Consider the following 12,278-nt stretch of genomic DNA (forward strand, 5'->3'; position numbering starts at 1 on the left):
GCACTGATTCTTTAATGTCTGCTCAACCTCTTGCTGACTTATCTGTTTTAGAAAAAACAATCGACGAAGTTAAGCAGTCTCTTGAAGCAGCGCAAGGTGAAATAATAAGTGAAAAAAGTGACGGCAGTATAAAATATAAGCAATCACCATCTGAGTTTCAATTTAAAATTTTGTTAAGTCCTGATAGACCAGAAGCAATTAAAGAGGAACCCACCATTGCCGAAAGCAATGTTGGCAAAAATGCCGTTACTGATGAAACCAAACAAAGTGTAATAGATATTGAGACTGAGAGCATTTCTCAAAATATGTATTCCCAGGAAGAAACCTCGATTTCCGATGAAGAAAAAGCAACAGTTCAGCTTAAAGAATCTAGTCCACCACTAGAAGCCGAAATATCTATGAGATCGGATAGCGGTCCTCATTCAATATTAGAAACTGAAAGCGATTATGTTCTTTCTGATAGGAATGACTCTTCGAAAGGAAGTCCTGAAGTAAAGCTGAGAGTTCAAAAGCATATAAAGTCCCAATTAGGCGTCGCTGAAAGAAGATCTACATCAGAAATTGAGGGTTGGTCAAGCTCAGGCGAAAGTCACTATCACAGTTTTGAGCATTCTGAAAGTAGACCATTATCATCGGACGTAGAAGTAATGATGACCGCACAAAGTGGGACTGATTATGATACTGCTTTGACAAGTCAAGACATATCTTCTCAATCTTTAAGAACCTCAAAGGATTATTTTACTGCTGGCAGTTCACTTGCATCGAGAGATAGTATGAGAAGTCTCGATTCGGACGCGTCCAGTCATGTAGCTAGTATTGATATATCTGATGCATCTGAAACACTTGTTCCTTCAGCGAACGAGTTAAAAGAAGAATTAATGGAGAGTAGTACATACGTCGAACAGTTTCTCCATGCGCAAGAAAAAGGAGAAACAATAAAAACAAAAGAATCAAGCGATGACGAAATATCTGGTGATGAAGAATATAAATCTGACGCAATAGGTCCCGTCGGAAAAATGAAGAGGTCACATGAAATGCGATTTCAACCAAAAGATATGATACCAGAACATTTTCCACATGACGGAACATCAGAAAGTATTGAGTTCGATGATGATTCTCTTAAAGATAAAGAAGGTTCAGATACAACTATATCAAGTCAATTGAAAACTGACGAACCGTTATCGTCTTCAATTTCTAAAGTAGAGATTTCTTCATCTCAAATAGATTCAGACCAAGAAGAAATTAAAGAAAGTATCACTAAAGCTTCTGTACATCATCAAGAAGCTTTACCGTTTTCAGTCACTAAAGTAGAAACAACTCAAAGACAATTTGTTGATGTAGAAAGTGAAATCATTCCTATAGGCTCGGCAGAGTACGAACAGATACAGACACATGGAAAGATAATTACACCAATAAAAACTTCAAATGATGAAATAATCGTGAAGACTGCAATAAAAATGGATGAAAGTACGCCACAAAGACAAGTTATAGAGTCAGAAACAGAGATAAAAGAAGAGTTTGTTAAAAAAGAGTTCCAAGAGATAGGTGCTGTTCCATTTCCAATAACTGAAAAACCACCAAGACAGAGAGAATTTGTTGATATTGAGAGCGACATAATTCCCGAAGGCACAAAACAATATGAAGAGATTCTTAAATCAAAAAGTGATTCTTCGGTACCCAAAACGAAGGTTGAAAAATCTGGAATAATATCGGAAGTTTACTTAGAAAGTAAACAAAGTTCTACATCTAGCTTAAAAACTCATGAACACCTATCTACACCGCAAACCCCTTTGTCAGCCCCAAGTCAAAGTTCATTGTCTACAGATAATGGAAGAGAATATGTTCTTGATGATATGTACGATATATCAGAGACCCCAGAATTAAAATCAGATCTCCATACCGTAAGTAGCAAATCTGAACTTGTAGTTACTACTGAAGAAAGAACTTTGCAAACATATGAAAAAGAACAAGAATCACCAACAAGTGATGAATTTGAAATGGTTGACAAACCCAGTGAAATGGACGATTTTGTTGTAATTGAAGAAGTTGCTAAAGAAGCCCAAGAAACAGATCCCGAAGGAAAAAGTCTTCAAATTAAGTCCCAGGTTTACGTGAAACGTCATGATACTGAAGTAGAAGAATATCTGTCAAAAACATCAAAAAAACAAGAGAGCACTAGTAGTGCATCTGGCTCATTATTTATCAGATGAAGAATTGCAACTCTATGAGCTGGAACAAAAAAGAATACAAGCCCAAGAATTAGCTGAAATTGAAGCAGGTAAACGATGGATACAGATGCAATTTGAGGGAGATCCAAGATATGACTACGAAAGAATTCCTTTGGAAGACATTAAAGAAGAGGAAATGACTGACTTCGACAATAGTCGAATTGGAAGCTTAAGTTCACAAAAAGAATCGATTGGGAGTTTTGGAAGTTTTAGAAACTCTTATGGAAGTCTTTCAGAATCTGAAATGGCCTCGCGAATGAGGTTTAGGTTGAAAGGTGAAAATGATGATATCTCAATTAGTTCACTTCAAGAATTTGAAAACTTAGAAAGAGCTTTGATGGAACAGTATAACCAGCATTCATCATCTCAAGACTCTTTAAATGGCTCTCTACCAAGACGATATATATTAAGTAGAAGTCAAGGTGATGACATATCTGTGTCGAGTTTAAAAGAATTTGAAGGGTTAGAAACAGCTTGCCTTGAAGCATTAAAAGCGGAATTAATTGCGAAACAAAAAGAAGCTTTGTTATTAGCAGATCCAAAGGTTGTAAGTGGTAGTTTCTTGGAACAAGAGAAACGTTCATATGATAGCAGCAGTGAAAGTAGTCCCCCACTAAAAAGTAGTGGTAGTCCAGGTCAAAAAAGCGGTAGTCCGTCACAAAAAGGCGGTAGTCCATCTCAAAAGGTTGGAAGCTATGGCAGCCCATCTCAAAGACTTCTAGCTGATTCTGCAGCAATCCGTAAACTAATAGATCAACAATTAGCATTAGAGCAAAGAATGCAAGAATCGCGACCAAAAGTAGTAGTTGTGAAAAAGACTGATGAAAAAGGCTCATTTTTTGTACCAGAACCCATACCAGGAACATCAGCAGATAAAGTATGTGAAGTAGAAGAAGAATGTAAGAAAGTATCAACTTTTACCTGCGCTGCAGCTCCGAGTGATGGTTCCGCTGAATCTATTCCTGGAGATTGTGAAGAAATGATGAAAATTTTGGATCAAGAGGAGAAATCTAAAGCACAGATAAATCAAGAAGAAACTCAACAGTTGGAGGGTGGAGTTATCGAGATTGTTAGAACAACGACTGTTATTCAGCAGAAATTTGTTGATGGCAAAAAAGTATCTGAAACTATTAAAAGTTTAGATACTGAAGGCGGCATAGACATTCCGAGTAGACCAAAACATATCGATGATAATGCTATGTCGTTTAGCTCTGAAATGTCTTCTTCTTTAGCTTCGCAGCCATCAGAAATGGACAGTTTAATGACAATAATTGAGAGGTATCCTTCGGAAACGGAAATCGTCACATATACTAAACATACCATAACCACTTCGGAAAAACACGAGGACAAACAAGAAGATTTCGATTTCTCTAGAGAAGGAAGTGCAGTGCGTGAGCTATCGCCCTCCTCTGGGAGGTCGGTAGCTCATAGCACTGTTTCAGGAAAACATTTTACAGATCCAGCGAGCGGTTCATGGAGCGGTCAAGACGAAGAGTTAAGTTCCTCCGGAAGTTTTAGTCGGTAAGCATAATATGTGATGAAGTATTTTAATTCGTCTAAATATGTTATACGTAACGAGCGTTGTTGTTATAGAGCTCGGGCAGACCTCATGTTAGGTAGCACAGATAGTCTAGAAGCCACTAGCTCCAATGCAACAAGAGCAACATATAATTACGAAGTCGATACGCCTATGACTGGAAGTCTTACATCTGGAGGTAAATTTCATAATTAACATTCCTAAAGATCGATGTACATAATAACATGGAATTGGCAAGCTATCCTAAAGCGCTTACCATTGTAATATAGAATAACTAATGCTTTAGATATTTGTTTTATATTTCCTCACCAAACTAACTCTCATATATTATTTTTTTTCATTATTTTTGTTATTCGTCATTTAATACAGAAGTGTTCTAATTATTACAACCTTTACCCCAAAGGAATGCAAAATAACATATTTAAGCTATTAATTAAAGTCATTATTACTGAATTACTATAATTATTTTAAAATCCTACCTTAAATTAAATAAATATCTTATTATATTATACAGTGAAACAGTGCATATAATATTTTTAACTTCAAATAAGTCAATAAACTTATTGACATATATTGTGTCTTTTTTACTGTATGAAATAATAAAAATTAAATATTAAAATGATTAAATATTTCTATATAAAGCATGTATATAATTTTATTCATCTTCCTATACTGTTATGTGGTTAATGTATTACAAAATCGAATTCCTTGGATTAATACGTTTTCCTCTCTTTACATAATCTACTTACTAGGAAAGGAACATGTGATTTGTTGGTCAAGAAAGTTGACATAGAAGGAATTTATAGTTAAATTAAAATATATGTACATATTATTCCAAGCCTCTTTTAAGCTTTCCGCTTCGCCAAGCTTGTTACTAATCAGAGAGATAACATAGCGCGCCCTCCAGGCTCAAACACCATGGTTTCCTCACTCGACACCCTAGACCCGGTGACTGCTGTTCAGATGGAGAGTTTAGAACACCAATCAACAAGTGAACACTATTCTCAAGATTATGAGGTCCACGAACCTAATTCTGATACCGAAAGACTGGTAAGGCTTCCCATCTCAAAAGTATTGTCATATTGCCAAGAGCATTTTGCGATTTTTAAGTAATTATAATATAAATTATGTGACATTGTACAGGAGCTAGATGGTCGTATCCCACAGGCTAAGGAGCGCACTATCATGTTTGATAGCACGGACACTCTTAGTGCTGTAAGCGGTGATGGGTCAGTTAGAGAAGCAGCTGTCGAAGCGCCAGCCCCGACCTTCTATATTGGAGACACACCAATTCTCAAAGGTATAAAAATGGAAAACATTATATTAAATTATATAATTTTTGCCAATAAGTATATTAAATTTGTTCCACTTTCATTCTTCAGGGGAGAAAAAGGAAGACCAAGAAGATAGTCAAACAACACTCTCAGGAAGCTGCCCGGCAGCACTGCCTCCAGCTGCCCAATCATCCCCCCCTGTTCCAGCCCAGAGAAGGTAAAATATAATTTATTTCGTCAGCAATAGATTCCATTTTCTCTTGAAACTATGCAATACATCCAAGTAAAACGTAATTTTAATATTTTTTATTATTTATATTTTTTAAATATAAATTATTATTAATTTTGTTTGGACTAATAACGCTTTTTTTTCTTTCATATCGAATTAATTGGCTTCATTTGTTTATTTAAAAATATGAATGTACCTACTAAAACGCAAATAATTGTCATTGCAGCTGCTATTGTTTAAGTCACTCGCAAGAAAATGTCGGAAAATAGGTACACTTCAAAAACTATACTGTTTTGCTTTAATAACATAGAATATTTGATTTTGAACTGCATAGCTTGTTAAATTATTGATATTTATGATATATTTTTTTTTTCGAGCTGATTTTCGTCTTTTGTTTCGTTTCCATTTAGCACGTTGTTAGGATGATTTATTATTTTGTAGAAAATTTAATTTCGTACTAGCTAATAAGAATTATAGTCACAAAATTATTGCATATCAATAAATTAAATAAAATGCATATAATTTAACAGTGTGTTTGGTTTAGTTCTGAAGGAATTTTTCTTTTCAGATCTCTTTCTATGATTCCAAAACCGACGTCTAGTTCTAGCAAAACGAAGAAATAAATTCTCTTTATAATAATGCATTTTTTTACTACTCTCGGCTTAGGCTTAGCAAATGCACACTATTTGCTATAGCAAAACAATTTTAAAGAATAATATATACAGTTATTACTTGAAACGTGACGATTCTGGAAATTTACGTAAACCATAAAAATAATAAGACAATACTCGTACATAAAACATAATATGAAGGATTTTAAAATTTTTCTTTCCCGGATCTAACTTATAATCTATCCGGCGAAATAGTTTCTATGTATTTTCGTATAATTGTACCGTCGTATATTCGACATCGGTCCATATTACTCGACCCGTTGACCTCCATAGATAGCTTGGCTTTATAGTCTCGAAACTAACCGCTTACACGATGTTAACAATGTAGAAATATCAAATAATGTTAAGATTTACATTTAGTAGACATTTCTGATACTAACAGTTTTGATATTGTTATATTAGAATCATAAAGATCGGTTAATTCTCGCTGTGAAGAAAAATGTTGGCTCGTCTTTTTTTATAGGACAACATAAAATTGGTTTAGATATTGCACAACTTCTGATTAAATTAGATAGGTAGGTACGAAATATATTATATATTGGTTTCCGCTATCAACGTCACCGACGGACGGCATAAAATCAATCTAAATTAATACCATTTAAATAAAGATATTTTTAAAACGAAACTTCATTAAAAACAAACATAATAATTTTGTATGCGTTCAACATTGTTTAGATAATACTAAGTTAGTCGATTTGATCGTGAATATACTACGTACGGCAACGCTTGCTCACATCAAGTTTTACAGATATGTGTAAATGTGTGTATAAAGATTGGAATCGTGTGAAATGTAATAAAAAAAGGTTTGAGACTGAAGCACTTAAGACCTAGGATTGTTAGAATTACAAGCTTGAACACTCGCTGGCGTTAGGGCCGATGTAACTTCGCTTCGTTATCTTCTATAATCAAGAAGCAAACGCTAGGATAAAAAAAAAATAGTTAAAATTGTTTAAGAAATATGTGTGCTTGATTATAATGTTACATAATTTTAAATGAATCATCGCTGTATTAAGTTTTAAGATCTATTTAGTTGCTATTGTTTCCTTGTATTAATTATTAATGCTAAAATATTCTATCGATAAACAAAATATTATTGATTATTGAATAAAAACGCTATGTCTCATATTTAATTGGTTGTTTCATTTTATATCCCATATTGTAGTCTGTAAAAACTACGAAAGAAATTACCAAAAAAAAAGATATTTTAATTTAATAACATTTTATTTAGAAATAGAAAAAGAATAATAAATTATAATTTTCATATAAATAAAGAAATAATTTAAGAATAATACAATTATGTATCATGACAGGGTTTCTAACTTGTACACAGCTTTTTAAAATGCTGTATTCGGTCTGTTGATTATTGGCACATTTTTTTTTTGCACAATAAAATAACCAAAGAGTATAATACGAAAAATCTTCAAAGGGGAAATCAAATAAATTATTTATTAATAGTATTGTGTATAAGCAGATTTCCCATTCAAATAATTTTCGTGACTTAAATCTATTTTGAACGCTTAGACATATTATGGCATTTTATATTGACAAAATTGGGTTTTTTTTTATTGCGAACATAAAATATAAGTTAGGAATTTTTAATATTTTTCTATAAAAATACAAAAATATCTCAATACTGATAGGAAAGAAAATATTTTGCAATAAGCCTCTCTTGACCTAACGTGTAAATAACACATGATGTAAAAAAATAATAAATTGTCTATTTATTAAATGTATTAATAATTTAAAAATAAATAACCTATACATATAAAAGCTCAAATGTCACTGGAATCGTTGTTAAAAAAAAATTTTGGTAACTTCCTAATGTTTTTGTCGAATTTATTTAAAATTAGGTGACATCTCGCTTTTCATTGACAGTCTTCACAGGGAGTCGAACTCGGACACGTCACTGGTCTGAAAAAAATATAAAAATATTTGTGCGATTGCTTTAAATAACGGAATTAATGATTGTAGCATAAGAAATCACACAGATAGGACTGGCCGAAAAAATAGAAGTGAGAAAAAAATTAAACTACACAGACGAAACTTAGCAGTCAATGGATTCGCCGTAAAGTTGCCGGGTCCATCGCTTTGTAGGGAGAGGAGCTTCAACAGTGCCTGGGACTTGCGAACCAGGTGTAGGTTTAAGGGGCCCCTAACTAACGCGCGTTAAACGCTCACCTCCACCGTCCAAGTTCCTCTCCCTACCTAAGCAAATTTTGAAAGAGCCTAACAGGGCTGCCTTCGATGTTCGTTCCAAGAACGAATTGATGTTGAATCTGGACAGGCCCGAGTCTTTTAGTAGTGAATTAAAGTGTTAGTTGAGTAAGTGCGATACCCACAAGGTCTGGTTTATAGAGGTGCACGTGCGGCAGGAGAAAAGTGGAGCCTAAGTCTCGTTCCGCCATGGTGTTGGCTTCCTATAAGTGAATGTTACCAACATTATAAAAATATTTGAAAGAAGATTAGTGCAAGGGAAGTAGCATCATATTATACCAATATAATATCCATACCTGATGCGTCAGCCTGGTTGATGAAGCAGCTCTGCCAGTGCTCGCTGGAAGAGTTCCCCCGACCGATCTAGCTTCAGATAAAGTCCTGAGAGGAATTAATTATTAGATATTTGGTTCATACATATTTTTTAAGCAAAATAAAACAATATTAAGTTTATAGCATTTCGTTTGTGTTTCAAATATTCTATAGTTATTCATTTTTTTATAATAGATAAAAGATTAATATATATTTTCTACAATAACCATTTTTCAACACATGTAAAGGAAATGGAACCGATGAATATTTTAGAATGGTAAAAAAATTACACATACATACATATATACTAAATACTTACAACTCCCCAATACGACGTTCAGCATCCGTCCATTCTGACATATCTTCTTGACTAAAAAATCAAAGTTTTGTGAAAACATTTCCACGTGAAGCCGGCGAGTGAAGAAAATTAATAAGATAGGTCGAAATATCGGCACAAATCTTCACGTAGCTCAAGCTTGGAGTGACCGAGATACCATTCCTTTATTTATCTTCCTCACTGTATCTTTTTAACCGACTTCAAAAAGGAGGAGGTTCTTAATTCGTCTGTTCTTTTTCTATTCGAAGGTTGAATGACAATTCAGACTCGACATTTAACAGGAAGTATAAACGTAAGCGATATAATCTATTTCAATACATAAATATTTTGGCACATTTGTCACTGATTATTAGTTATTTTATGTCTGATGTTAAATTTGATGATAATTATTTATTTTAATTTCTAATTCGTTATTGTAGCGAATGTGGTATATAAGAATAAAACGTATACTTGTGTTTTTTTGCTTTGCCGTAATAAAATGACTAAAAATCTATATCTCTATATACGTTATCTTCAAATAGGTCTCGTTTTGAAAAAAAAAATCGCAAATAATTAAATTTCGGATCAGTCCCCCGTCACTTTTTAGTATTATTGCTTGATTAAAATGAATATAACATTGTCTATGAAACTATATATCTGCAAATACACTATATTACCTATAAGACTTGCGAAGTGTGTCGAAGCGTGACAGCTCTGCTTCTAAATCATTTTTGTTGATGGACGAAGTGTCGTCCCTTTCACATTTGACTGAGTTCTCGTCTGGACGAATGGTCGTTGAAACTTTATAACCAGCCGATACAAGTGCACCTAGAATTGAGATTTACATATGTACATATATTAATAAAATTAACATCTGTACAAAATAAAAGACATCTTTGTATACTTCGTCATATTTGTACAATTGTCAATGTACATTTTCGTATGTCATCAGAGACGACGACATAGACGACCAGTATATATATATATATATATATATATATATATATATAATATATATATATATATATTTATATATATATATATATATATATTTATATATAAAATAGCATTCTCTTATAAACCGACTATATTCTTTAACAAGAAATAGTATAGCAGCCAAAAAGCAGCTATTATTTGTTATACGCCATACCTTGTTTATTAGCTCTCTCTTTATTTACACTGTACGATGATTCAATGCTGTGTTTTCTCCGCATCTGGATAACAAAATTATTATACATATTAATAAAGAAGTGAGTGAATTTATATTTAATAACAAAATATATAATAAAAATCATTTGGCTTTAGTTTTATAATAATGCAGACTAATTTAATTAGACCTTTTTATATTTTAACATATATGTATTTATAAATACTTACCTCTTGAGTGTTTGTCGCTCCCGATTCCAAGTAACTGATAAGTTTAGCTTCGTTACACACTTCGCTACTCTTCCTACGTGACAAATTATCGCGACTGTGGAATAGTTTACGCTGTATTATCAACGTGTGTACTTTAAATTAAACATAATAATGTATATAAAAATCTTAAATTAACAATTCATTACTTGTTATATTAATCGATATTTCAAAGACAATTAAAATAATATATATGTATATATTGTTCAGTTATATAAGGTTTGTATCACATATAATATTATAAGTTACGACTAATATTTTATCTGTTCCTTAAACGTACCTGTCATGTAGTGGATGTAGTCTTGCACGTGGTATCATTAGGGCGGGCGGCGGAGGTGGGGAGTGAGGAGGAGGCTCCGGCGCCTGCTTGCTGTGTGATCGCGACCGAGACTGCAATAGTATAGAATAGATTTAAAATTTAGATAGAAATAGAATAAAAACTTAATCAACGTGTACGATTCGAGGTTGAAGTTATTTATTAATATTCCAGAAGTGTCACTTACAATATTAATTAGTTTAAATTGAATTTGTATTAAATATATAATCGTCTCTCACTGTCTTAGATATGGAAAATGAAAATTTTCGTCTCATCAAGTGGTGTCTTAAGTCTTGATAGTGTTATGAAAAACAACCGTGAGCCGGATATATCACGTCAGAACACGTGGTAACATATACACGTTATAATTTTTAATTCGACTGACTTTTTTTTCTATATTTCTTACTTTTGACGGCGCGTAAGGTAGTGAAGCATTTTGCACGCTACATGTCTCTGCTGTTTCATTTCTTTCAGCAATTAATGCTCGTCTGTCAGCTCTCTGCTTTGATGGTACGTTACCCTGGAATGAAGAATTTCTATTGAATTCACATCATAACTGACGACATTGTATAGAAATTTAACACGTATAATATAGTGTTTGCAAAATGTTTTTTATAAGTTTTTAGATATGTTACCTGATGTAAACTTGGCATTCCTTGCATGCAACCTATAACAAACGTTTGATTCGTGGGATTCTTCTGACTGCAGCATCTCTTCGACGCCCAGATGGTCACCACTATGATGACCAGCGCCCCTACCACGGTGACTGTTATCAAAACAGCTGAAAATAAAACCGATATTCAATATAAGTTTTTTTTTACGTTCAATTACATGACATTTTTCATTTTTTATCATTCAGAGCTAAATGCTGCGTGTTAAATATTTTATTCCTTTATTAATAGGCTAACAATAAATTAGAACTAAGAACAATTTAAGTGCCTCTCGTCGTATTTTTTACACATTTAAAAGATAGAGAAAAGTAGTAGTTCTGTTATGTACCCAGTGGAAAACCTTATAGTTTTGTAGTTTAACTTGTGACTCATATATACCTTTCAAATTGACCTGGCAAGTTCGTCCCGCGTACCACTTGAAACATTCGCAAATCATCGCGTTCTCACGATCGAAGCACGTGCCATGATAGTTGCAGCCTGCACAGCCTATTGCGTCAGCTGAAAGATTTTTTAGTAATTAATATTTAAAACATGTTACAAGTTTTACTGCCGGTGGAAATCTTACGACGTTTTTAAAGTCAAATTATATAGGTGCTGTTTTGATGTATCAAATTTGTGACAGAGTAACAAATGACATCGACTTACAAGAACATATCCTCCCAGGGTATAGAGTGTTGACACTGAGGTCCGCAAAACCTTCTAAACAACTGCAAGTGTAAGTTCCGCGAAGGTTGAAACAGCGGGCGTGTTCGGAACAGTCATTGAACTGAGTGCTCGTGCATTCGTCGAAATCTGAAAAACGAAAGCATAAGAATAATTTAAATACATATTAGATTTTTATACAGAAATAAGGTAGCCAAGATATATAATTTTTGTTTTGAAGGTTCCATATTTATTTAATACTTATACTAAAGAGTGTTTCTTTACCGCTGACATTAAGGCTTTCAATAAATTCTTCAGATGCATAAACTTCTGTTCCACCAAGGCTATAGTTATTATTCCGTAGATATTTCTCTATGACTTCCTTCAGTCTACTTTCATGGGCGTTATCGGAAAGCTAAAGAAAAATTTCTTTAAAATAAATGTCAAAAAACGTA

General features: G+C 33.3%; 2 protein-coding genes across 3 annotated transcripts in view; one reads left to right on the forward strand and one right to left on the reverse strand.

Annotated features, from left to right (window-relative positions):
* LOC116776003 (ankyrin-2-like) overlaps positions 1–7,069 on the forward strand; it is a 50,885-nt gene extending 43,816 nt beyond the window's left edge. Inside the window, 7 exon segments of the mRNA XM_061524430.1 lie at positions 1–2,195; positions 2,197–3,749; positions 3,822–3,943; positions 4,661–4,815; positions 4,909–5,065; positions 5,148–5,256; positions 5,837–7,069. Coding sequence (XP_061380414.1) covers positions 1–2,195; positions 2,197–3,749; positions 3,822–3,943; positions 4,661–4,815; positions 4,909–5,065; positions 5,148–5,256; positions 5,837–5,891 — 4,346 coding nt within the window. The 3' untranslated portion in view covers positions 5,892–7,069.
* Positions 7,070–7,141: 72 nt separating this feature from the next.
* Positions 7,142–12,278, reverse strand: part of LOC116775931 (mucin-2) — a 51,186-nt gene continuing 46,049 nt past the window's right edge. Inside the window, exons 7-19 of one of the 2 annotated variants that reach the window (XM_032668986.2) lie at positions 12,109–12,238; positions 11,827–11,973; positions 11,560–11,679; positions 11,146–11,291; positions 10,917–11,030; positions 10,475–10,584; positions 10,159–10,252; positions 9,932–9,995; positions 9,459–9,609; positions 8,785–8,835; positions 8,450–8,534; positions 8,279–8,356; positions 7,142–7,850 (exon numbers count right to left, since the gene is read on the reverse strand). In XM_032668986.2, coding sequence (XP_032524877.2) covers positions 7,818–7,850; positions 8,279–8,356; positions 8,450–8,534; positions 8,785–8,835; positions 9,459–9,609; positions 9,932–9,995; positions 10,159–10,252; positions 10,475–10,584; positions 10,917–11,030; positions 11,146–11,291; positions 11,560–11,679; positions 11,827–11,973; positions 12,109–12,238 — 1,323 coding nt within the window. In that variant the 3' untranslated portion in view covers positions 7,142–7,817. The remainder of the gene's footprint in view (positions 7,851–8,278; positions 8,357–8,449; positions 8,535–8,784; positions 8,836–9,458; positions 9,610–9,931; positions 9,996–10,158; positions 10,253–10,474; positions 10,585–10,916; positions 11,031–11,145; positions 11,292–11,559; positions 11,680–11,826; positions 11,974–12,108; positions 12,239–12,278) is intronic. The other variant, XM_061524182.1, reaches the window with a different exon arrangement.

Source organism: Danaus plexippus, chromosome 24 (assembly GCF_018135715.1).
Source record: "Danaus plexippus chromosome 24, MEX_DaPlex, whole genome shotgun sequence".
Lineage (NCBI taxonomy): Eukaryota > Metazoa > Arthropoda > Insecta > Lepidoptera > Nymphalidae > Danaus > Danaus plexippus.